We start from the raw sequence: 26,901 nt of genomic DNA, 5'->3' as shown, positions 1-26,901 counted from the left end.
TCCTCTAAACTGATTTGGGAATATCTACACAAATAACAAGCTAAAACAAACCCAGGACTCCAGTACACCCATTTAAGCATGCTATACACCTAGATTCTTGCAGGGGTTACAGAGGTAGTGACATTGCTTGTTCTCTGAGACAGCTTATTTACCATAAAGTAACACTAAAAGCTTAACTAATGCTAAACTAGGACCTTTAAAATAAAGACAGAGATGGGGAAAAAAATTTAAAAAGATAGGGCTGGTACACTCAATGGCCTACAGTTCTTACTAAATTCCTTGGCCGTTACTTTGATCAAAAATAGAAGAGCATTAGATTTCTTATTGGCAGAAGGGGAAAGGATTTGTGCATTCTTAAACTCTACCTGTTGGATTCGGATAACATTTCAGGTCAAGTGGAGCTTAACATTAGGGAGATATAAAAGAAAATCTGATTTCCTTATATATAAAAGGAAATCCTTATAAGAAAGGATTATGGAAGACAAATAACAAATACTTCCTAATCTTATTTAGCTTCTACCATTTTTAGGACCATTAGTCCCCATTACCCTATTTCTGATTTTAGGGCCTTGCCTTTTTAATATGCTTATAAAATTTGTGTCTTCCAGGCTTTACTTGTTTCCAAGTTACGCTGACATTTCCTCTTAGTTTTCAACTCATCCGAGACTAAGTTTGCACCTCCAATTTGTCCCCTTTTGTTCAGGCAGGGAGAGATTTTATAATCTCCAGGGATATGTAGGATCAACACCCATGTATAGGTCTAAAGTAGCTATAAGAAGACTGAGAAGATTTTGTCCTTTTCCCCTTAGGAAGAAGAATAAAATCTATCAGGGGAGAATGAGACAGACAGGGACCATTATAGGGACAAAAAATCAGATAAGATCTGAGGGTAAAAACCTTTTATTAGAAGTCTTTTCCTACTCTTCAACTCTTACAATATATGGAATTTGCCTTTTCTTTCTCTCCTATTCTTAATAATAAATCAGAGACCAGATGTAGGATGGCACCTAGAAACCTCCAAGGATCTTTCCCATCTCAGCTACTTGATAAAAAGCTGGCCTTTTCTTCTTTTGATTTTTCTGTCCCTTCAATACAGTCTCCCCCTGTCCTTAGATAAAACTCCCCAAACAGTCTTGCTTGTATATTTGTACTCTCTGTCTAATTTTCTTTCTACTGTTGGTGGGTCAAAAGTTCCCATTTCTAGTACCATAAATACATACAAGTAGCCTGTAAGTTCAGGAAATGATGAATTCAGTAACTTTATCTCGGGTGGTTGATGTACATTGTAACTGTATAGGGAAGGGATAGAATATGCAGTGTTTCTTTAATGGGCATAAAATTTTAAAAAAAATATTTATTTTTTAGTTGCAGTTGGACACAATACCTTTATTTATTTATTTGTTTGTTTGTTTATTTATTTATTTATTTGTGGTGCTGAGGATCAAACCCAGGTCTATGCATTATCTCACTATATGTATTAGAACAGATAGGCACTATCATCAGCTTACTATATAATTAGAAAACTAAAGACTAAACTTGGATCCAAGATCATACATGACAAGTTGGAGCCTAAATTGAAATTCAAATCTGACTGACTCAAAAGAGTCCATTCTCTTCTCCAAAAAAGTACCACAGTTTCCCTTTTTGGGGAGGACATCATATCCCCATCCTTTCATACTAACTACTTAAACCCCTCAAAATATAGAGATGAAATAAATATATATTTTTAATAGAATCTTAACATAAATCTGAATATAAGAAGAAAAATGCCAGTTTACTTGATTTACTTATTGATCATTGCTTCCCATTTATAGAAAAGATGGCAAACCCCTAAACAAAGTAAATTGTAAAGTGTGCAATACCTATTAGGTTATTCCATTTTAACTCTCTCTAAGTCTTCAGGAGAATCAAATACAAATTTATCAGCAGAAGGGGTTGAAAAAAAGTAAAACAGAAACTAACATCAAAGAAGATTCCTAATCTCAGACAACAAAGTAAAACAATCTAGAAGTAGCCAATTAAAATTATTATGGCTAGCACTGGAATTGTAGCTCAGTAGCAGTGCGCTTTGCCTGGCACAAGTGAGGCACTGGGTTCAGTCTTCAGTACCACATAAAAATAAATAAATAAAACAAAGGTATTGTTTCCATCTACAACTAAATTTTTTTTTAATTATTATGGCTGGGAAAAAAAATAAGGACTGTGCCCTAAACCAGCCCTAGCCCCAAAATTGTCTGTCTAGAAATAATCTGATGATTATAGATTTTTAAAATACTAATCTGTATAGAACAGATTTTTTTTTAACAACTGGCTTAAAGAAGTTCTTGCCTCCTTTTTCATTATAGAGGTAATACATCCTCCTTACCAGGGAAAATATCAATTAAAATTCTGGTCAACGTCTTTCCAATCATCTCATTCTGTGCATTAGTGATCTGGGTTTCTTCCTTATACACAGTTACAGAACATGACTATGACTTCATATGCATTGACTTCCTTATACGTAATCATAGTATGTTCTCCTTTATTTAATTAACATTAGAAGCATGTTGGTCCTCATCAAAATTCATTTTATAATTATACTTTTTTTTCCTTTTTATAATGCTGGGGAATGAATCTAGAACTTCATGCATACTAGGCAAGCACTCTACTACTGAGCTATATCCCCAATCCTTAATTGTACTGTTTTATGTCTAGATTATACTTATAATGTTTTTTGTTTAACTTCAGTTGTAAATAAACACACTGTATTTTTTCATTATTCTAAAAAATATTGTAACAAAAATCTCTACAGCTTCTTTTTACATTTGGGATCATATTCTTATGATAAGCTCCCAGATATGAACTAAGTGGTTATAAAAAAATTTAAAGGACAGAAAGAAAATTATAAGTCACTATTAAATGATAAAGGAACTATATACAAATCAATATGATCAATATAACATAAAATGATATCCTAAGAAGCATAAAAAGTGATTATCTATTAACACTAAAATTTTGGTTGATTAGTATTTTTTTACTAATACTTTTCTGTGCTAAGTATTCTATAATCAATTCACATTTCTTACGTAATTACTTAAGTCATTTCTTTAATAATAAAAAGTTCCCTAAGCAGAAAGCTTCTACTTCAAGAAGGTGGGGATATGGTCAATTGCTATTATTTTACAATTAAAACACAAGAAGAAGTAAAGACATTCCCTCAAGACCCAGGCCAATTTTGTTGTTGTTTTGTATTTGTAGTTTCTCTCTACTTTTCTCATCCTTATCTCATTTCTGAAGTTTTAGTGACATACAAATTAAGAAAAAAGGGGGAAAAAAGGTGCATGCTTTTGAGAAGACGTTTCTTTCCAGCCTTGTCTCCATACTCATTCTCCCAGAATATTTAAGGACACACAGCTCTTTTCCTTTCTTCCCTTCTCCCTAACTATTCTATTATATAATTGCTTATTTAGCTAAAACATTAATTTTTACAGGCACTCAAATTCAATGAGCTCTCATACAAGCAAAGGAACAGATATATGCCATATTAAGGGGTACAGTGCTTGGATTAGAAGACTACAGTTTGGATTAAAAGACTATCAAAACTTAATTCAAGCTTATTTCTTATTCTCCAAGTTGAACAGTAATGATGAAATCTCTTCTAGATCACCAACATGAGCACAAATCATAACTTGGTCATACATGTCACATATACCTTCCATGGCCATTTCCCCCCCTTTCTAAATAAATATCTTGGAAAGACATTAAAATTTTGGTCACTATTCAGAACTAGGTCTCCTCGCAGATAAAGCTAAAATAGGAACTAAGCTTAAAGCTTGAGAAAATAAATGAGACACAAAGGGATAATGAAACAATTTGGAAGAAACATTCAGAATATACATATGACTAGATAAAGAAGATAGCTAAGAATAAGAAATTAAGAGCAAAAGGGACATGTCCAAGGAGTAATAATTAATAACTTTACTAAATATATTATCGTTATCAGATAGAATGTAATTATGAACAAAGACATAAAAAAATCAGGGTACAATAACCCTAATAAAATTCTTTATTACCTTTCTAATTTACTGTAGAGTGCACACAATACATCATACTTCTTCAACAGTCTTGACACAGCATTATCAACTTTCGTACTGGTATCAATTTCTTTTAGTAAGTCAAAGAATTTATAGACACTACAAAGCAAAGAAGAAAAAAATCAATCTAACTGTCAAAATTTGTTTTATTTCATTTTCAAAGAAGATACATACCAATGCAAAGGATTATTAGCTCTATTCCAAATTATTATCATGTACTTTAGAAAGAATTATTTTTTGCATTTTACTAGAATTTAAGGAGGAAAAAATTAGCCTTCAACCCATGTCCTAACATCTACCTACCTATACTTAAATCAACTTAGGGTTGAGAAAAAAAAAAGGGGGGATGGTTATGAAGGGACACATGCATTTATATTTATTTGTAAATCTATCTGTATGGATTTTTTAAATTGAAGTTGTCTTTTCAACTAAAAACACAAAATTATACATATTAAAGTGTACCATGTGATGTTTCAATACATACACACATTGTATAATGAGGTTAAATATATCTATCGCCTCAAACATTTATCACTTCTGTATGGTGAAAACATTCAAAATTCTTTCTTCTAGCTTTGTGAGATATACTGTACATATGTAATCACTATCTATAGTCACCCTATATTTGTACAATTTAAACATCATGAGTTTCTAGAATGCACAAGGCCTTAGATTCACTTCAATTTATCTGATTTCAACACAAAATCATATTACAATTAAAACACAAGAAGTGACATTCCAAGTATTTAGTGTTTATTCTACCCATAAGTAACCACCATCCATCTCTAAAGTCACCTACTCCCCCATGTGGACACTCTCAGACTGACTCCATTTTCTGGATGGCCCACCCCTTCAAGTAGACATCTACTTCAGCCTGGTACTCTGACTCCTTACACTAGGTTGCCCTCCCTTGTATTTAACTCTTAGACTGGCTGCCCATCTATTCTGCTTGGTATCTGACATTAAATACCAAACAGCTCACATTAGGTTGCCCCTCACATATCCATGTGGACACCCCTCCCCATGTGGATCCCTTCTTTGGCTCTGACATCTTCTCTAGGTCCCTTTTTGGCTCTGATATCTTCTCCAGGCCCCTCAATATTCCCCTGACACAGATGCACACTGACACATTCTTTGCCCTACCAATGGTTTTAGGACTGAATTATTGGAGAAGGGAAAAGTAAAGCTGATGAAAATTTTAATTTGATTAAATAATGACTTTAGGTCACTCATTGTTTTCTATAAAAATTAATCTTTGAAACATCAGTAAATACATTTTTAATAGGGCATTCAAGATAGCAATTATCAACTGCAACTCATACACTAATTTCTAACTAATTTTGCATAAATAATTAGGCCAAAGCAGCTAAATGAACCAAAGAATTTTCACTGGATCCAATTACAGACTGCCCAGCAACCAAAGAAAGCTTCACCTAAACCAGGTGCAATGGTGCGCACCTTTAGTCCCAGCACTTTGTGGAGACTGAGGTGGGAGGAGTATTTGAGTCCAGGAGTTTGAGATAAATCAGGGCAAAACAGTGTGACTTCATTTTTTAAAAAGAGGGGGAAATAAAAAAGCTACAGTTAATCAGCAGGTGGCACAGAATCCCCAAAAAAGTTATTAAAAGTTCCCATCCTATATAAGGGATGTGGGCAGCCACACAAGTTTTATGAAAAAGCAAATAAAGATGGAGTAGAAATGATAGAAAAAAGAGAATATCAAGATGTTGATTAGAAGATAAAAGAGAATGGAGTAAATATGCAGTGTCCAGAGGAAAAAAAAAATCAGCTTTAGAATAGTATTTATTTTGAGATGGTCTCTGCCCAGTCTGGCCTCAAATTTATAATCCTCCTGCCTCACCATCCTGAGTTGTTGGGATTACAGGTGTGTGCCATCATGCGTGGCCCCAGAATAGAATTTATTAAGGAACCACACTCAGTTTCTGCTTTTATGAAGTATAACAGCTATCTATCCATGGAGTACCACAAAAACTGAGTTGTTGTAACAAAGTCTTCTTTTTCTAGGGTAACTTAAGAGAAGGAGAAAAGGAAGGAAGAAAGGGAGAGAACAGAGTGTTAATGCCTGTAGTTCTGGCATTAACTCTATGAACTATTTATGTTATTTCTATTATTTTGCATATTTATGAATACACAATGCCTTTGTTTCCACATTTTATTTAAAGATAGTAAAAAAGTGTCATAATATATAACAATTTAATCTAACTCATTTAAATAATACACCAATTATGTTTAATTCAAGAAGAAACATACAGCCATCCAACTGTTCAAATTATTTACTATTGTATTCTGTAAATATGTTGCAAATGAATGACTCAGAGTCCTGGAAGATTTCTCAACACAAAGTTTGTGAATCACTGCAAACAAATTAATACACTTTTCTAAATCTTATAAACTCAACAAAATATTTATTAAGTAATTACCAAGTCAAGTACTACTGTACATACAGTAGTCTAAATACATAGTAGACTGAAAAATGTATGTAATTATAATAACTACTATATTAAAATCTTAAATCTTAATAAATCTTCCCTAAATTCCTTTAAAAGATATCACTTTTATAAAGGTTTTAATATATAATAAACCTATTTTATATATCTTTTCTTTTTTTGTCCAATTTATCAACAACTATAATTAAGTCTATAGATGAACAATGAGAGACAAAAATTTTGCCAGGACACAAATTACAAAATTTTTAAGAGATGCAGTATGGGCTGGGGATGTGGCTCAAGCGATAGCGTGCTCGCCTGGCATGAGTGCGGCCCAGGTTCGATCCTCAGCACCACATACAAACAAAAATGTTGCATCTGTCAATAAATAAATATTTAAAAATTCTCTCTCTCTTTAAAAAAAAAAGAGATGCAGCATGAATAAGCTTTCATTAAAGGATCCTTGAGAGAATGACAATTTACTATTTGACCTATTCCTTTATGTTTTACTTAATTTTAGCATTTCTTTTTAATTTCCTAAGTCTATTAAGAATCCAAAAGTAGTTTTCTTTAAAAGCAGAGGCCTAAATTTATGTAAGAAATTTTACCTTGTTTCTATGTTTTTCTGCAGCTCAGTGAAAGTGAATGGCATCTCATCTAGGTCAACTGCTGCAATAAAGATACAGATTCCCCACAGTTCTTTTTTCTTTTGAATATAACCTTCCTAGGAACAACAAAAAAAGTTCAAATATTTCATTAACTCATTCACATATTAGATGCTCTATCAAAAGGTATTATATGTGGATTTCTTCTTATTCAGCTAACAAAATAAATGTATTTTAAAATCCTTATAATGGCATATAATGAAAATAGTTCATTTTACTTTAATGAAACATTCAAATTTTAGATTATAAAGCAAAAAACTTATAAGAAAGATCAGAATATGAATTGTTGGTCTCTATGATAGAAACTTCCAATTCATAGCAGCTTCATTCATAATAGCCCCAAACTGGAAACAACCCAAATTTTAAAAAGTAAATAAATAAACAAATTGTAATATATCCATACAATAGTGTTACTGGACAATTGGAGAAGTCTAATAAATTTAACAACACAGATAAGCCTCAGTATTATTATGCTGAGAAAAAGCAAGATACAAAAGGATATATTGTATAATTCCTTTCATATGAAATTCTAGAAAAGGCAAAACTAATCTTTAAGGTCAGAAAGTAGATCAGTGCAGAGGTATGAGGGAATGACTGAAAAAAAGAACAAGATAACTTTCTGTTTGATCAGAAACTTCCATACCTTCATGTGGTGAGTATATGGATAAATATATTTGTCAAAATTTATTGAATGATATTCTTAGAATTGATATATTTTAGTTAAGTGCCATGGTACATGACTGTAATCCCAGCTACTTGGGAGGCTTAGGCAGGAGGATAGTAAGTTCAAGCCCTGCAACTTAGCCAGTCTATCTCAAAATGTTTTTTTTAATTATATTTTTTAAAAAGGGCTCAGGACATAGCTCAGTAGCAGAGCACCCTGGGTTCAATCCCCCATACTAGAAAATAAGAGTTTTTTTAATAATTTATTAAATGGTATAATTTTTTAGTTGTAAATGGACTTTATTTATTTATATGCAATGGTGAGAATCAAACCCAGTGACTTACACATGCTAGGCAAGCATTCTACCACTGAGCCACAACCCCAGCAAGAGGTTTTTTTTTAAAATTATTTTAATGTGTGCAAATTATCTGGATTTTATTTATTCTGGAAATATGTTACAAACTCTTTCTGAAACTGAACACAAAAAGAGCACTGCTTCATTTTTTTGACAACTGTTAAATATCTATTTTAATAAAATAAATGAACATCAATTTATGTGTATGTTTATATTAGTATAGTCAATTTCTCTGGAACTACTAATATGTGAAAAATTGTCTCTATGATAGAAACTCCCCATGTACATGCTTTTTGAATTTTTATGCCTGTTTCTTACCATGTTTTTGGTTTGCTGCTTCTCCCTCAGGTACCATTAGGTGAACTTAACTGCTTTCAATGTGTCTGTTGCAATTCCAGTCTTTTTTCTTTGTCATAATCTTTAGGAAATGAAGTAACTACAGCTGCTAAAATTTAGTATATTGTTAACATTCACTTTTTTCAAAACATCAAATTTTATTAGGACACAGTCCACAAAATCCAATACATAATTTGATATGTAAAATGCCTAAATAACATGTTCTATCAGATTTTTTAGGACTTGAGGAATTTTCCTAAGAGGAATTTGTGATCTTTATTTCAAATATGGTTTATCTTTTAATTTTCTTAAATAACATGTTTCAAAGAGCAGAAGCTTTAATCTTGATTAACCTCATTAATTTTTTTCTTCCATGGATCATGCTTTTTTCAATGTAGTATCTAGGAAATCTTTGTGTAACACAATCTGTTACCTCCTAGATCTAGGGGTCTGATTCATTTTGAGTTAATTTTTAAAAACGGTGCAACACAGGAAATAAACTTTTTACATATAGATATCTGTTCCTGTTTGTTTGTTGCAAAATATCCTTTCTCTGTTGAATTACCTTTTTACCTCTGTAGGAAATCAATTGATTGTACACATGTGGGTCTCTTTCTGGATTCTCCCTTGTGCATGTGTGTTTGTTGTTGCTGTTTAAGGCATTATAGTCATACTTAGTTTTCTGATACATTTTGACAAAGTCATGTATGTATAGAATTTGATTTATTCCATTTCAGTCTCCATTCCCCCTACCTTTCTCTTCCCTTTTTCCCCTACTTTGCAGATCTTCCTTCACTCAAATGATCATCCCTATCTTTATCGTATCTGATCCCACCCTCATTTTCCCCTTATTTTGCTCTAGCTTCCACATTTCTCTCAAACCATTTGACCCTTGGTTTTCTGAGTACGCATTATTTCACTTAGCATGATGTTACCCATTTCCATCCTTTTATGGCAAATGCTGTAACTTAATCTTCTTTATGGCTCAGTAAAACTCCATTGTGTATATACACAAGATTTTTTAAATCCATTCATCTATTGACACATATCTGGGCTAGTTCCATAATTTGGCTATGGTGAATGGTGCTGCTATAAACACTAACGTAGCAGTAACACTATAGTATGCTGATTTTAGTTCTTTTGCATAAATACGAAGAAATGGGATAGCAGGGTCAAATGGTAGTTCCGTTTTTGTTTTCTGAGGAATCACCATATTGCTTTTTAGAGTGGTTATACCAATTTACAGTCCCACAACAGTATAACTTTTGCTCCACATCCTTATCAGCATTCATTATTATTTGTGTTCTTGATAACTGCCATCCTGATTGGAGTGAAATGAAATCTTAGTTTTGATTTGCATTTCCCTAACAGCTAGAGGTGTTGAACATTTTTCATATATATGGAGCCATTTGCATTTCTTCTTTTAAGAAATGGATATTTAGTTCTTTTGCCCATTTACTGATTGGGTTATTTGGAGTTTTTTATGTTAAGCTTTCTGAGTTCTTTATATATTATGTATATTAATCCCAAGAGGGGTAACTGGCAAAGATTTTCTCCCATTCTGTGTCTCCCATTCTCTCTTCATACTCTTAATCATTTCCATTACTGTGCAGAAGCTTTTTAATTTAATGACATTCCACTTATCGATTCTTGGTTTTATTTCTTGAGCTTTAGGGGTCATGTTAAGGAAGTCAGTGCCCACAAAAATATGATGCAGTGTTGACCCTATGTTTTCTTCTAGTAGTTGCACGATTTCTGGTCTAATTCATAAACCTTTGATCTACTTTAATTTGTCTTCTCTGAAAGAAGACTCTTGTTTCATTCTTCTACATACGGCTAACCAGTTTTCCCATTACCAACATATATTCTTGGCATCTTTGTCAAGTATCAGATCACTGTAAGTATGTGGGTTTGTCTCTATTTTACAGTCTATTCTGTTGATTTTCATGTCTATTTTGATGCCATTTACCATGCTGGTTTTGTTACTACAACTCTATAAAAAAAATTGAGAGATCAGGTATTGTGAATGACCCCTGCCTCATTCTTCTTGCTGAGGATTGCTTTAGCTATTGCAAGTCTTTTATTCTTCCAAATGAATTTAAGTACTGGTTTTTCTAGTCCTGTAAAGAATATCATTGGATATTGATGAGAATTGCATTGAATCTGTATATTGCTTTTGATAGTATGGACATTTTAACAATATTAATCCTGTCTATCCAAGAACATGGGAGGTCTTTCCACCTTCTAAGGTCTTCTTCAATTTCTTTCTTCAGTGTCTTATAATTTTCATTGTAGAGATTTTTCACTTCCTTGATTAGATTAATTTCCAGGTTTCTGTTGTTTTTGTTTTTGCATTAGGGGCTATTGTGAAAGGGATGGTTTTCCTGATTTCTTTCTCGGCTGAATAACTATTGGAGTATGGGAAAGCTATCAATTCATGAGTGTGTTCTTGTATCCTGCTATTTTGCTGAATTCACTCATCAGTTCTAGAAGTCTTCTGGTAGAATTTTTTTGAGTCTTATACATATAGGACCATGTCATCAGCAGAAATAGTTCGGTTTCTCCTTTTCCTATTTGTATCCTTTTACCTTCCTTCTCTTGCTGATTGCTCTGGCTAGAGTTTCAAGAACTATATTAAATAAATAGAAGTGGTAAGAGAGAACATCATTGTCTTGTTCCTGAGTTTAGAGAAAATGCTTTTAGTTTTTTTCCATTCAATGATGTTGGCTTTGGGTTTTTCATATATAGCCTTTATAATATTGAAGTAATTTCTTCTATCCCTAGTTTCTCCAGTATTTTTAACATGAATGTGTGCTGTATTTTACCAAAGGCCTTTTCTGCGTCTATTGAGATGATCATATGATGCTTTTCCTTAATTCTATTTATGTGAATTCTATTTACTGATTTGTGTATGTTGACCCAATCTTGCATTCCTGGGATAAAAACCACTCAATCATGGCATATTATCTCCTTGATGTGTTTTTGAATGTGGTGTGATATTTTCTTAAGTTTTTAATTAGCAATAGTTGTACCTCAGAAAAAACCTCACTGGCTATAATGCACAAAGCTGTGATATTTTCTTAAGGATTTTGCATTTATGTTCATTAGGGATATTGGTTTCCAGGTCTTGCTATGTTGCCAAGGCTGGCTTTGAACTCAAAATCCTCCTGTCTCAATCTCCCTACTCACCGGATTTACAAAAGTGTGCCACCTTCTGTACCCTCTTTCTGGATTTTCTGTTCTGTTCCATTGATCTACCCATCTTCCTTTTCACCAGTAACCACCAATGTCTTGATTACTGTAGCTTTGTATTTTTTGTCCATTTTTAATTGAGTTAATTCAAGATTTTTCTATCTGAAAGGCAATCTCAACTTTTATTCTTCTTGTATGAATTCAAAGACTAAAGACTAGAGTTAACACTGGCTCAACATAGACATGCAAGGTCACACACCTAAAAACCAAATTTCCTAACACTCAATTTAACATTATCCCATTTCTTTAAGTATTTTCCTTATTATAATTCTTAACATTTTCATTATTGAAATCTTTAATCTCATCACCTTCACCAAGAGGTCTATGTTCTTAACTTTGGTTTTTATTTCTATTTGATTGAAAAGGTTGAAGAGTCACTACTTAAAGCCTCAAATTATTTTTAATTCTTTTCCACATCAAGTTATTTTTAATTCCATTTACCTTCTAGTTTTCCCCAAAATGACTATGCATTTTATCTCTGAAAATTCACCTATAAATTTCTTCTTTTCTGATTTTGACAAATGGACATTCTTCTCCATTCTCAAAACTCTGAATTCCTTCCACTTTAGATCACATTGTCAGCATCCCCCTCGATTTTATTAATTCCTCCTGTCTTTTGAAATTTCTCTAATAGTTCTCTCGGTTTCTTTCTCTGCTTTCAAATAAACTTACATCACCCTTAAAAAAAAACAAACAAAATAAAAAAACCAGGATGTAGCTCAGTGGTAGAGCATTTGCCTAGCATGCATGAGGCCCTGGGTTCAATCCCCAGTACCACCAAAAAAAGGGTAAAACAAACATAGCATCTTTCTACTTCTGGACAGTATTTAGCCACTATCCTCACTGCATATACAAACTCCCCCTCACTAAACATACCCACCTCTTTCTATTCATATACAAACCATATACATTCTCATAGGGCACACACACTGAATCTCCTCACACACACCTCTCTCACAATACTATTTTACCAGAGTTCTTCTCTAGGTCTTCAAAGGTCTCAATGCAATATTTAACACCATTAACAATTTTTCTCCTTCAGTCCCCGTAAAACTTCTTTCCTTAGTTCTAATATCCTTATCCCCAATTGTATTTCACAGCATTTTCAGTGCTTCTTAACTTCAAGGGCTGTTTTTCATCATTCTCTTATTCTCAAGAATCTTATCCACTCCCCTAGCATCTCCATTATCCCCATTACAGGCGGTTCATATGTCTCATTCTGCTTCACCAACTGATTATTCTTTTAAGTTCAGGTCTTATTTTCCAATTTACAACCTAAAATCCGTAACTGATGTTTTTCTTGAAAATTTATATGAAAGGCAGCTCAGAATATTAGTGTAAAATTTCTTTTAAAAAAAGCAATTTCTATTCAGCCAAAACAATCACCAAAAGACAGTAAAACTTGGGAGAAATATGGACAAAGAACAAGCATTTTGCAAATAAAAAATAATACTTTTCAACAAACATACTTTTGTATGCTTGTATTATTATATTGTATTATATTTTGTTTGTATTTAAAAATGCCAAAACTCAGAATAGTATCAACTGAAGGATGTTTTGTTAATATGTATCAAAATCCTTAAAAATTTCGGTTTTATATCAAAGAACTTATTGGCTTAAAATAATTAAAGAGTGAGGATTTAATGTAACACATTCAAAGAATCATTTAAATAGTAAAAATAGTGGGAGATTCTTAAATATCTTAAAATACAATAATGAAATAAATGTTGTAGCCATGTCATAGAATAACTTAAGACTCCTAAAACATGTCCTGTTTTAGGAGTCCTAATTTTCAAAGAAAATTAGAAGGACACAGAAAAATATCCAAGATAAAATGTTAAGAAAAAAAGGAAACAGAATACAAAACTATTTGTATATATTTATTCCAATTTAGTGGGGGGAAAAAGGTAAGAAAGGAAATGAAAAAAAATACATATTGAAATGTTAATGTTTAGCTCTAGAGTTGGTAAAATAATCTATGGTTTTCATTTTCTTCATTAATCCTAGATATATTTTCTAAATTGCCTACAATTGTAAACAGGAGAAAAGTGAAGTCACTAAAAAAAAAAAAAAAAAAAAAAATGCTAAATTTATTTAAAGCAGGAAAGAAAAATGAAGAACGTGCTTCCTCAAAATCTTTAAAACATCAAATTTATATGCATTAAAATTTAAATAAAGAACTACAATCAACCTTTGAAGAGTTTACCTTCATTTGAACCACCCTAATGATAACCCCTAATTAGTGACAATTTATATATTCTTGTTTTGTAACACACTTACTTGTAAAATAGCTCCACCAAGTGGTGACATAAATCATCATGTAAACATACTACAAACTACTTAAACTATCATAATATGAACTGAATTAAATCAACAAGTTAAAATAATATTTTCTCCAGTCTATATTTTTGAAATAAAAGAAAAAGATAAGCCACTAGAAATATATTCTCCATGTCAGGATCAAAAGGACACATCTTTACACATAATTATGAGACTAATGAATGACTAGCAATATGGTTCAATGTATCACAGAATGGTAGTACAACAAAATAGGAAAAGGAACTGCCTATATCCTCTATGCCTAGATTTCCTTCTCACCTAGGTTTGATGTATAAACATTAGGATAACATGTTAATATGCCAGAAAATCTCCCCATGCTTGTGTAGCATCATCTGACAACATTCTAATTTTGGTCACAGAAGCAAAATGCAGAAGTAGCACATGAAAAGGAATACATAAACTAACTCTTGTCTGTCAATTACATTTTTAACAGGACATGCTTGGGTAAACAACAGCTGAATCAACCATACAGTTACATAATAACTTTGTGGGGAGAGTGATTATACTCCCATAAAAAATATACCTGGCAAGTTCAGATTTACTTGGACATCTGCCCAAAAGATGAGCACCTAAGACTCTTTCCTTTGAGAACACCTACAAAAGTAGATGCACAGGACTGTCTAAGCATAACTGAACTGGCAGTCACTTGCTTGTTCATTTGTTCCTACTCAATTAGTCTACAAACATTTTGAAGACAGAAAATTATATTTAATTTACTATTGTACTCTAAGAGCCTAGTACCACCAACTTGTGATAAATGACTTTTATTTTTTTTAAGTTTTGGCAAATGACCATATTCTGATATAGGATAGAATGGCTTTTGACTTTTGACTTTTTTCTCTTTTTCTTTTTTCTTTTCTTTTTTTTAAGTATGGACAGAGAAACTAGCAGTAATTGAAACCACAAAGTGTAAAATAAGATTTTGGTTCTATTAATTTCTTAAGATCCCATTCACAAACTGATAACAAACTAGTAGTATCAGCAAGGGTAACTCACACAAAGAAATAATATCACAGACCTCATTTTCTATACAGATGATATGTAACTGACTTGGAAATTAGGGATTTTACCATTTCAGGTAATACGTTTAAGTCTTTAATCCATTTTGATTTTTGTGTGGGGTCAGATAAGAATCCAATTTCACTTCTTTCCATGTGAATATCCAGTTTTCCTAGCACCATTTATTGAAAATACTATCCTCCCCCACCCACTACCACCACTCTGTTGTGTATTCTTGTGCCTCTGTCAAAAATTAGTTGACCATGTATGTTTGGGTCTATTTCTGGGTATATATTTATGTTCTATAATATTGGTCTATGTGTCTGTTTTCATGCTAGTACTATACTCTTTTTTTCCCTTCTATGTGCACATTTTTTCCTACCAAAAATTAAAAGAGCATATCAAAATTTCCTTTTATGGCAACTCAATTTTTTGAAAAACAGAAAATTGAATTATCTACTCTAATTATTACACTCTAGTCAAACTATCCAATATTCTCTTAACATCTCTTCCAATTCCTGAGTTTTATTTCACAGATTTCAGGCTTTTAAAATCCAAGGGAAGATTTGAGACCTATTGGTACTTCTTTGAGTCAAACAAACAAACAAAAAAAACTTAAGTATATTGAAGTCATTTATGTACATTTTAACTGCTCAGATTCCTTATAAATTACTGGCATTAAGAGATGGCTTAAAGTATGAAGAGATCCCCAACACCAAAATAAATAAATACATAAATAAACAAATAAATAAATGGACGCAAAAGAATAAAGATATTACAGAACTCATACATAAGCTATTCAAAATCATTAGTATGCAGTCTAAGCATAGTGTGCCTAAAATTACCATCATGAAGAACAAGTACAATTTACACCTATATTGACTCTGTGTCATAATCATATCCAATTCTAGCATTCTCAGAAGGATCCCATCCATGATATACACAAAAACTGCAGGTACATTTGAATAGTACAGTTACTGAATCACTCTGAACTCCCTTAAGACTGTTGTCTCTTCGTTGTTCTCTTTCAAGACTTAAGAGATATCTTCATTTTTCCACCTGTTCTTTCCATGCCAATAACAATGTCTAGACTCCTCACACCGCCTGTTGGGAAAGCCACTCCTGACCTCCCATAAGATCCTCTCACTTCTGTCCTGAAGTTGGGGTGGACCTTCTGGCAGAGGGGAAGAGCATTTAGCACAAGGATTCAGAGTTAAGTCATGAAATTGCTTTACTAGCATTTCTGAACTGACCAGATGAGAGTCCATTGAATTTTCTTCATTTTCAGACATCGGAAAAGACTCCTGGGTCGAGGTTGGGTTAAATTTTTGCAATGGGTCCATTTGGAGGTGAACAGAACCCTCAAAAAAGTTGCTCCCACTGTTACTTGGGAGGAAAAAAAAACACTGTACTATACTCTCTTGATTACCATAACTTGTTAACTGATTTTAAATCAGGAAGTATGATGCTTCCAACCTTGTATTTCTGACTCAATCTTGCTTTTGCAGTTTCTGTACAGCAAAGGAAACAATCAACAGAATGAAAGGACAGCCTACTAAATGGGAAGAAATCTTTGTCAGCTGTTCATCTGAGAGAGGAATAATATCCAGAGTATTTGAAAAACTCAAAAAATTCAACACCAAAAAAACAAGTAATCCAATCAATAAATGGGCATATGAGCTGAGCAGATACTTCTCAAATGAAAAAGTATAAATGGCCAAAAATTATATGAAAAAAATGCTCAACATCTTTATAGTCATCAAGGAAATGCAAATCAATTACACTGAAATTCTAGCTCACTGAAGTCAGAATGGCCATTGTCAAGAAAAGAAAAATTAACAAATTCAGGCAAGAATATGAGAAAAAAGAATCCTTAGACTGTGGGACTGTAAACTGGTATAGTCACTGTGGAAATAAAAATAGAACTACCATATGATCCAGCTACCACTCTTGGATATATACCCAAAGGAATAAAAAATCAGCATACAATAGAGATGCCTGGTTACCTATATTTATCACAGTGCTATTTACAATAGCCAAGTTACAGAATCACCCAAATGCTGAATGGATAAAGAATGGACGAAGAAAATATGGTATATATACACAACAAAATATTAGTCAGTAAAAACAAAATCATTCATTCTTAGGAAAATGGATGGAAGTGGAGATAATTATGTTAAGTGAAATAAGTCAAACTGAGAAAGACAAGTATCACACGTTTTCTTTCATGTGAGGAATCAAAAAAAAATAATGACAACAAAGTAGAATGGGGACTATTAGGAAAGGAGAAGGGGACTGGATGGCAACAGAGAGTACAGAGGGTAAACAAAAAACAGTATGCATATTCCTCAGAAAACTTAGAATGGAACTGGAACCACCTTTTGACTCAGCTATCCCACTCAGCATAATACAGTGATGCAGCCACATCAATACTTAACAGCAGCTCAATTTACAATAGCTAAGCTATGAAACCAACCTAGATGCCCTCCAACAGATGAATAGATAAAGAAAATGTGGTATATATACACAATGGAATATTATTCAGCCAAAAGAAGAATGAAATTATGGCATTTTCCAGTAAATGGGAGGAATTGGATACTATCATGCTAAGTGAAATAAACCAATCACAAAAAAACAAAGGCCAAATGTTCTCTCTGCCATTCAGATTCTAACACACAATAAGGGGTAGAGGAGGGGAAAGAAAAGTTCATTAGATTAGACAAAGGGGAATAAGGGAAGGTGAGGGATAGGAATAGGAAAGATAGTAGAATGAATCAGACATAACTTTCCTATTTCATATATGAATACACAACCAGTGTAACTCCATATCATGTACAAGCATAGGAATGGGAGATTATATTCCATGTATATATAAAATGTCAAAATACATTCTACTGGGCTGGGGTTGTAGCTCAACGGCAGAGCTCTTTCCTAGCATGTGTGAGGCACTGTGTTTGATTCTCAGCACCACATATAAATAAGTAAAACTAAAAGTCCATCAAAAACTAAATAAAAAAATTTAAACAAATACATTCTACTCTCATATATAAATAAAAAGAACAAATAAAAATGTTTAAAAAATAATTAAGGGTTGGGATTGTAGTTCCAATGGTACATTGTGTACAACACTGGGTTCAATTCTCAGCACCACATATAAATAAGCAAAATAAAGGTCCATTGACAATTAAAAAATATATTTTAAAAAAAACTTTAAAAAGATTAGGGCTAGAGTTGTAGCTCAATGGTAGAGCACTTGCCTGCTGCATGTGTGAGGCACTGGGTTTGATTCTCAGCACCAAAATATAAATAAATAAATAAAATACAGGTCTATCAACAACTAAAAATATTTTTAAAAATTTTAAAAGAGGGTGAATACAATCAAAGTGAGTTATATGCATCATGAAAATTTCACAACTATTTTGTATAATTAATATGTGCTAATAATTACAATTAAAACTAATGCTTAGAAAAAGAAAAAATATGGCTTTTTTACTGGAGTCTTTGTGGTTCCATAGGAATTTTAAGGTGTTCTTTTCCTATTTCCTTGAAAAATGCTATTGGAATTTTGATAGGGATTATACTGAATTTGTATGTTGCTTTTGGTAGTATAAATATTTTAACAATATTAATTCTTCTGATCCATGAATACAGGATATCTTTTTATTTATTTGTCTTCTTCAACTTCTTTCATCAATGTTTTATAGTTCTCAGCATACAAATCTTTTACCACCCTGATTAAATTTATTCCTAAGTATTTTATTCTGTTTGCTTCCATGGTAAATGGGATTGTATTCTTAATTTGTTTTTTGGATAGGTCATTGTTAGCTGTGTAGAAACACAACTGATTTTTGTATATTGATTCTGTATCCTACAGTTTTACTGAATTTATTTACTCTAACAGGTTTTTATTGGAGTTTTTAGTGTGTGTGTGTGTGTGTGTGTATGTGTGTATGTAAATATATATATATATTTATTTATATAAAATATATATATATATGTATATATTCATGTCATTTGCAAAAAGAAACAATTTTATTTCCTCCTTTTCTATGTAGATGACTTTTAGTTCTTTTTCTTGCCTAATTGCTCTAAGACTTCAAGCACCATGATCAACAGAAGTGGCAAGACTCAGCATCTTTCTGGGAATGGTGGTGCACACCTGTAGTCACAGAGACCCTAGAGGCTAAAGCAAGAAGATCAAAAGTTCTATGCAAGCCTCAACAATTCAGTGAGACCCTCAGCAACTCAGTGAGACCCTGATTCAAAATAAAAAGGACTTGGGATATAGCTCAGTGTTGAAGTGCCCCTGGGTTTAATTCCCAGTACCCTCTTCCCCTGCAAAAAGGCAGCATTCTCGTCTTCTTCCTGATACTACTGAAAAAGCTTTTACCTTTTCACCAGAGTATTTTGAGTATGCTGTTGATGGTGGCCTTATCATATGTGGTCTGTATTGTGATGAGATATATTCCTGATATACCTTTGTTGAGAGTTCTTACCATGAAAGGATATGCTTTTTCAACATCTGCTAAGATGATCAGATGATTTTTGTCCTTCATACTGTTAATGTACAATATCACATGATCCCTCAATAATCAATAAAACACCTAAGGGATCTAAGAAACATGATCACCCAATTTAATTAACGCTTTCAGAACACTGTATATGATAATAACAGAATATATATTTCCAAATATCTATAGATCATTCACTAAAATAAGCCATTTTCTGCAATATAAAATGAACCTCAACAAATTTTAAAGAGTTATAAAGAAATTAAAAAGCACAGAATTAAATAATAAGTCAACAATGGAAATATACCCAGAAAAATAGAAAAATACTTGGGAATTAAACAATGTATTTCTAAATAACCCATCAAAAGGTCACAAGGAAATTAGAAAATATTTTTAATTGAATGAAAACAGAAACACAACATACCAAAATATGTGGAATGTGGCTAAAGTAGTATTTAGAGGAAGTTTTATAACATTAATAGTTTATAGTACATAAATCTAATAATTAAAGGATTATATATGTATGTATATATATATACATATGTTTATAAATAAAATGCGCAAATCAAAGACATATCTTCTACCTTTAGAAATTACAGAAAATAAATAAATACATTAAGACTAGCTGGGCACGGTGACGCACACCTACAATCCTATTTACTTAGGAGACTAAAGCTGGAGGATCTCAAATCAAAGCCAGCCTTGGCAACTTATTAAGACCCCGTCTCAAAAAATTTTAAAAAGGACTAGTGAAGTAGCTCAGTGGTAAAGTGTCCCTGGGTTCAATATCTAGTACCACCAAAAAAAGAAAGAAAAAATTAAAGCCAAATCAAGCCAGGCGCAGTGGTGCACACCTATATCCCAGTGACTCAGGAGGTTGGGGGGGGGAGGATCTTTTTTAAATTTTTTTTATAACATTTATTTTCTAGTTGTAGTTGGACACAATACCTTTATTTTATTTATTTTTATGTGGTTCTGAAGATGGAACCCAGGGCCTCACATCTGCTAGGCACACATTCTACCACTGAGCCACAACCCCAGTCCAAGGGCAAGTGTATCTTGAGTTCAAAGCCAGCCTCAGCAATGGTGACCCTGTCTCTAAATAAAATACAAAATAGGGCTGGGGATGTGGCTCAGTAATTGAGTGCCCCTGAGTTCAATCCCTGGTCCCCCCTGCCACCAAAAAATCAAATAATAAAAATATATAAATATAATAGCAAAATTCAATAAAATTGAAAACAGAAAAACAAAATCTAGGTTTTGAAAAAAAATATATTAAAATCAATAAACCTCTAGGGCTGGGATTGTGGCTCAGGGGTAGAGCATTCGCATAGCATGTGCGAGGCCCTGGGTTCAATCCTCAGCACCACATAAAAATTAATAAAATAAAGGTATTGTGTCCACCTACAACTAAAAAATATATAAATAAATATTTTTTAAAAATGAACAAACCTCTCGCCAGATAATCCAAGAAAAAAGAGAAGGCACAAATTACCAATGTTAGCAGGAATGTGGCTACATATCCTGTAGACATTGAAAAGATAATTAGAGAAAAAATATGAAAAACTCTTATATACCATCAGTTAACTGGATTATATTGGCATCTATAAACTTCTTCATCAAACAATATTGGAGTACAAATTCTTCTGAAGCTTACATGGAACACTCACTGGGATACACCATATCTGGGGCCATAAAATAAACCTTAACAAATTCAAAAGAATAGAAATCATACAGTGAATGCTCTGAGGTCATAATGGAATTAAACTAGCACTCAACAATTAAAAGATACAAAGAAAATCCCAAAATACTTCTAAAAATTACAAAAACTGCTTATTGCTCTTAATTGAATGTAAATACAATTTGTCTACTTGTCAAATGCAGTGAAAACAGTGTCAAGAGGGAAATTTATACATGAACTCATATATTTAAGAAAGCAGAAGATCTATAATCAACAATCTAACTTCTCCCTTAGGGAGTCAAAATAAATTGAACTCAAAGTAAGTAGAAGAAGAGAAGTAATAAAATATAGGATAGAAATGAGTAAAGCTGAAAACAGCAATGTGAGAAAATCAGTGACACCAAAAGCTAGTTCTTCATAAAAAAAAATCAATAAAATCAATAAACCTCTAGGCAGACTAAGAAAATAAAGGCAGGAAATATTAATATTAGAAAAGAGGGGAAGTCATTACAGAAACTTTTAGCTTTAAAGGGATAATAAAGAAATATATAAACAACTCTATCCCCATATATTTGATAACTTAGATGGAATGACTACTTTATTTAAATATATAATCTGACAAAACTAACACAAAAAATACACCATACAATAAGCTCATATTTATAGACCCAAAATCAACAGTATCAATTATTATTTTCTAAAATAGAATGCTCCAGGCCCTGATGGGCTCACTGATAAATTTTACTAAACATTTAAAGAAATTATACCAACATTCCTCAATCTCTTCCAGAAGACAGAAGCAGAGGAAATATTTCCTAGTTCACTGTATGATTGCTGAGGACAGCATTACCCTAATGTCAAAACCAGACAAAAATATTATAGGGAAAAACAAACAAAAACTTACAGACCAATGTCACCATGAAAATAGATGCAAAAATCCTAAATTTTAGTAAAGCAAACAATGTATTAAAACCCTCAACTAGGTGGGGCTTTACAAGGCTGGCTTAGCATTCAAATAATTAATGTAAGCCATAAAAAAATAAAAAAGAAAATTACATGATTCTATCAATAGATGCAGAAATGGTGTTTGACAAAAATCCCAATATCCATTCATGATAAAAATGCTTAGCAAAGGGCTAGGGTCATGGCTCAGTGGTAGAGCACTTGCCTAGCATGTGTGAGGCACAGAGTTAGATTCTCAGCACCGAAAATAAAATAAAATAAAGATCCATTGATAACTAAAATAATAATTAGAAAAAAATGCTTAGCAAAAGCAAAATAAGTCAATTCCAAAACACCAAAGGCCTAATGTCTTCTCTGATATGCAGAAGCTAATTCATAATAAGGAGATCGGGAGCTAAAGAAGAATAGAGTGACCTTAGATAAGTACAGAGGAGTGACCTTAGTACCGGGGAGTGAAGGGAGGGAAAGGGGTATGGGGGTAGGAAAGATAGTAGAATGAAACAGACATTATTATCCTAAATACACATATGACTGCATTACCAGTGCGATTCTACAACATGTACAACGAGAAAAATGAAAAATTATACTCCATATATGAATATTATTATATCAAGCTGCATAAATGTATTCTACTATCATATTTAACTAATTAAAATAAATTTTTAAAAAGCATTTAGCAAACTTCAAACTGAGGAAATGTTCTTAAACTTGATAAAGAACATCTATAGAAAACCTATAACTAACATCAACTAACATCATACTTATTGAAAAGATAAAAATAAAAGGCATTTTTAAAATTTTATTTAAAAAAAAATAAAATTGTCTTTGTTTTCAGATGATTATTTATGTAAAAAAATAAAAAAAAATCAACAAAGAAACTACTAGAACTAATAACAATTATAATAAGCAATTATAACAGGGTTGCTGGAGATGGGGTTAGTATAAAAAAGTCTGTTGCTTTCCTATACACCAGCAACAAAGAAGTAGACTCTGAAATAAAAATCACAATACTATGTACGTTAGCATCATAAATGAAGTATTTAATCATAAATCTAACAAAATGTACAGATCTATATGAGAAAATTACAAAATCCTAATGAAAGAAATAAAATATAAATAAATGGAGAGATATAGAATATAGATGTTCATGGATACAAAGATAATATTGTCAAGATGTCACTTACCTCAGTTTGATCTGTGGATTCAATCTCATCCCAAACAAAACCACAGCAGGTTATTTTGTGTGTATCAACAAACTGATGTTAAAGATTTACAAAGAGAGATACAAGACACAGAAGAGCCAACACAATATTGAAGGAGAAGGTCAAAGTTGGTGGATTGTCAGCATTCAAATTCCAGACTTATTATAAAGCTATAATAGTAAAGATGGTGAAACACTGGTGAAAACTTAAACCAACAGAAAAGAAAATAGGGCCCAGAAATATAGTCAACTAATCTTTGGTGAAGGAGCAATAGCAATACAATGAATAAAAGATGTCTTTTCAACAAACAGTACTGGAACACCTGGAAAACCTTGTACAAACACACACACACACACACACACACACACACACACAGAGACTTCCTTATACTCTTCACAAAAATTAAAATGAATCAGAGATTGGCATCTGGTAAAATTTTACATTGGTAAAATGTAAAACTATAAAACTCCTAGAAAATAAAACAGCAGAAAATCTAGTTGCCCTTAGGGATGGCATTTTAGATATAAAACCAAGGCATTTCATAAAAGAAAAAGCTGACATGCTCTACTGCATTAAAAGTAAAAACTTTGGCTCTGAAAAATACATTGTCAACAGAAAAAGAAAATAAGCCACAGACTGAGAGAAAATAGTGGCAAAAGTCATATCTAGTAAAAGACTATATTACCTAAAATACGCAAAGAACTCTTAAAATTCAACTACAGAAATGTGGGTACACCTAAACAGAACTGGGGGGTACAGCAGTTGCTTAGCATGCATGAGGTCATGAGTTCAATCCCCAGCACTGCCAAGAAAAAAAAAAGTCATCAATAAGATAACAAGATGATTAAAAATTTAAAAAAAAGATCTAAACACATATATTGCAAAGAAGTTATGTGAATGGCAAGTAAGACATGAAAACGATGCTCAACATCATATGCCATGAGAAAATTGCAAATTCAAATGAGATACCATACCATATCTGTTAGCATGGAAAAAATTCAAAACACTGACAACATCAAATGCTGACAAGAATGTACAGTAATTCATTCATAATATTGGGAATACAAGATGGTGCAGCCCACTGTGAAAGTCAGTTTGGCATTTTCTTATAAAGCTAAACATACTCTTACCATGATCCAGCAATTATGCTCCTTGGCATTTACTCCAAGGAGCTGAAAACTTACAACCATACACACACATACACACACACACACACACACACACACACACACACACACACTGCACATATTATGTTTTTAATGCTTTATTCATACCTGCTAAAACATGGAAGAAGACAAAACACTCTTCAATAGAATGAATTAGTAAACTGGCATACACAAGCAATACAATATTATTCAGAAAGAAAATGAGCCACCAAGGCATGAGAAGTCATCGAAGAAACTTAAATACATATTACTAAGTGAAAGAAGTCAATTTGAAAAGACCATATACTATTTGGTTACTGTATTACATTCTTGAAAAGGCAAAACTACGGAGATAGTACAAAGGTAGGTATTAGAGCGAGGACAAAATGAATAGGCAAAGCACAGAGGATTTTTAGAGCAGTAAAACTATTCTGAATGATACTACAATGGCAGATACATATGATTATGTATTTGTCAAAATCCATAGAATGTATATTACCAAGAGTAGACCATGATGCAAACTATGGATGCAGGAGTGATAAGGATATGTTAATGTATGTTCATTAACTGAACAAATGTACCTCTCTGGTGAAGAACTTGACCAAGGGAAGGCACAAAAAATCATAAAAAAATATAAAACTGAGGATTTCTGCTACGAAGTTATAATAGAGTAACATGGAATATATTTATTGTTTGGCCTGAAAAAACTAAAAATCCAGGAAATAAATGAAATAAGAAACTAGACATTAGGCAATAAATAACAGTGATCCCTAAAAGACAGGAATCATAAAATGTGAGTCCCACAAACACTACAGTTTAAGAGAAAAAGATTCTAGGCAGCAGTGCAAGGAAGAAGAAACCAAGGGAAAAAAACAATGATTTCTGAATTGCCTAGAAAGAATTGGGAGTCCAGGGAAGTTGCTGTGTTTTGAATTTGGTTTGTCCCCTCTAAAACTCTTGTTGAAATTTTATTGTCATTATGGGCAATGTTGGAAGGTGGGGCCTCTAAGAGGAAATTAGGGTTAACAGAGGGTTTATTGTCATTCTTGGGACTGGATTAATTCTCAAGGGAGTCGGCTTTTCCTCTTATGGGACTAGATTAGCTACCACAAGAACAGGTTGCTGTAAAGGGAAACCATTCTCATAATTTTTTCTTCTGCACGTTCCCACTTGCCCTTCTGCTTTTTCACCAGGTTAAGAAGCACAACATGAGATCATCACCAGATGTGGATCTTGGGTTTTCAGTCTCCAGAATCATGAGATGAAATTAAGCCTCTACAGGCATACCTCATTTTATTGTGCTTTGTTTTACTGCACTTCACAGATATTGAGAATTTTATAAATTGAAGGCTTGTGAGAAGCCTGCATTAAAGCAAGTCTATTGGTTCCATTTTTCCAAGGGCATGTGCTTACTTCATGTCTCTTTTGTCATATTTTGATAATTCTCACAATATTTCAAACTTTTTAATTGTTATTTTGCCTATTATGGTGATTTATCCAGTACTCTTTGATATTAGTATTATAAATGTTTGCGGGAACCATGAACTACACCCATATAAGATAACTTAATTGATAAACATGTGCTCTCACTGTTCCATTGACTGTTCCCTCTTTCCCTCTTCCCTAAGACACAATAATATTGAAATTATGCCAATTAATAAAACTACAATGGCCTCTAAGTGTTCAAATGAAAGGAAAGAGTTGTGCATCTCTCACTTTAAACTCAAAGCTAGAAATGAACAAGTTTAGTTAGGAAGGCACATCAAAAGCCTAAGTAAACTGAAAGTTAGGCATCTTGTATTAAACAGTCAACCAAGCTGCTAATGTAGAGAAAAAGTTTCTGATGGAAATTAAAAGTGCTAATCCAGTGAAAACACAAATAATAAGAAAGTGGAGCATCCCCATTGCTGATATGGAGACAGTTTTGGTAGAACAGATAGAATATCAACCCAGCTAAATATGATCAGAACAAAGTCCTAACTCTTTTAATTACATGAAATCTGAGAGAGGTAAGGAAGCTGCAAAAGAAAAGTCTGAAGATAGAAGAGTTTGGGTCATGAAGAAAAGAAGCCATCTCTGTAACTTAAAAGTGCAAGATAAAACAGCAAGGGCTGATGTAGGAGCTCCAGCAGGTTATCCATAAGATCTAGCTAAGATAACTGATGAGGTTGACTACATTAAATACCAGATTCTCAATAAAGACAAAACAGCCCTTGTTATGATTTGGATGTGGAAAGCCATCAAAAGCTCATGTTTGAAAGCATGATC

The 26,901-nt window shown here is 32.7% G+C and overlaps 1 protein-coding gene and 1 non-coding gene across 5 annotated transcripts in view; one reads left to right on the top strand and one right to left on the bottom strand.

The window, feature by feature from the left end:
- Positions 1–26,901, bottom strand: part of Rb1 (RB transcriptional corepressor 1) — a 150,244-nt gene that overhangs the window by 114,289 nt on the left and 9,054 nt on the right. For 2 of the 4 annotated variants that reach the window (XM_078016003.1, XM_078016004.1), the window contains exons 3-4: positions 7,129–7,244; positions 4,053–4,172 (exon numbers count right to left, since the gene is read on the bottom strand). The exons of the other annotated variants lie outside the window; for them this stretch is intronic. In XM_078016003.1, coding sequence (XP_077872129.1) covers positions 4,053–4,172; positions 7,129–7,244 — 236 coding nt within the window. The remainder of the gene's footprint in view (positions 1–4,052; positions 4,173–7,128; positions 7,245–26,901) is intronic. 4 annotated transcript variants of the gene reach the window in all.
- On the top strand, positions 12,503–12,572 carry Trnaa-agc (transfer RNA alanine (anticodon AGC)). Its single transcript has one exon. It is a non-coding gene; the product is annotated as a tRNA-Ala (tRNA).

This window comes from Ictidomys tridecemlineatus, chromosome 6, assembly GCF_052094955.1.
Source record: "Ictidomys tridecemlineatus isolate mIctTri1 chromosome 6, mIctTri1.hap1, whole genome shotgun sequence".
Classification (NCBI taxonomy): Eukaryota; Metazoa; Chordata; class Mammalia; order Rodentia; family Sciuridae; genus Ictidomys; species Ictidomys tridecemlineatus.
The sequence above is the reverse complement of the archived record's forward strand: the minus strand, read 5'-3'. Positions and strand labels throughout refer to the sequence as shown.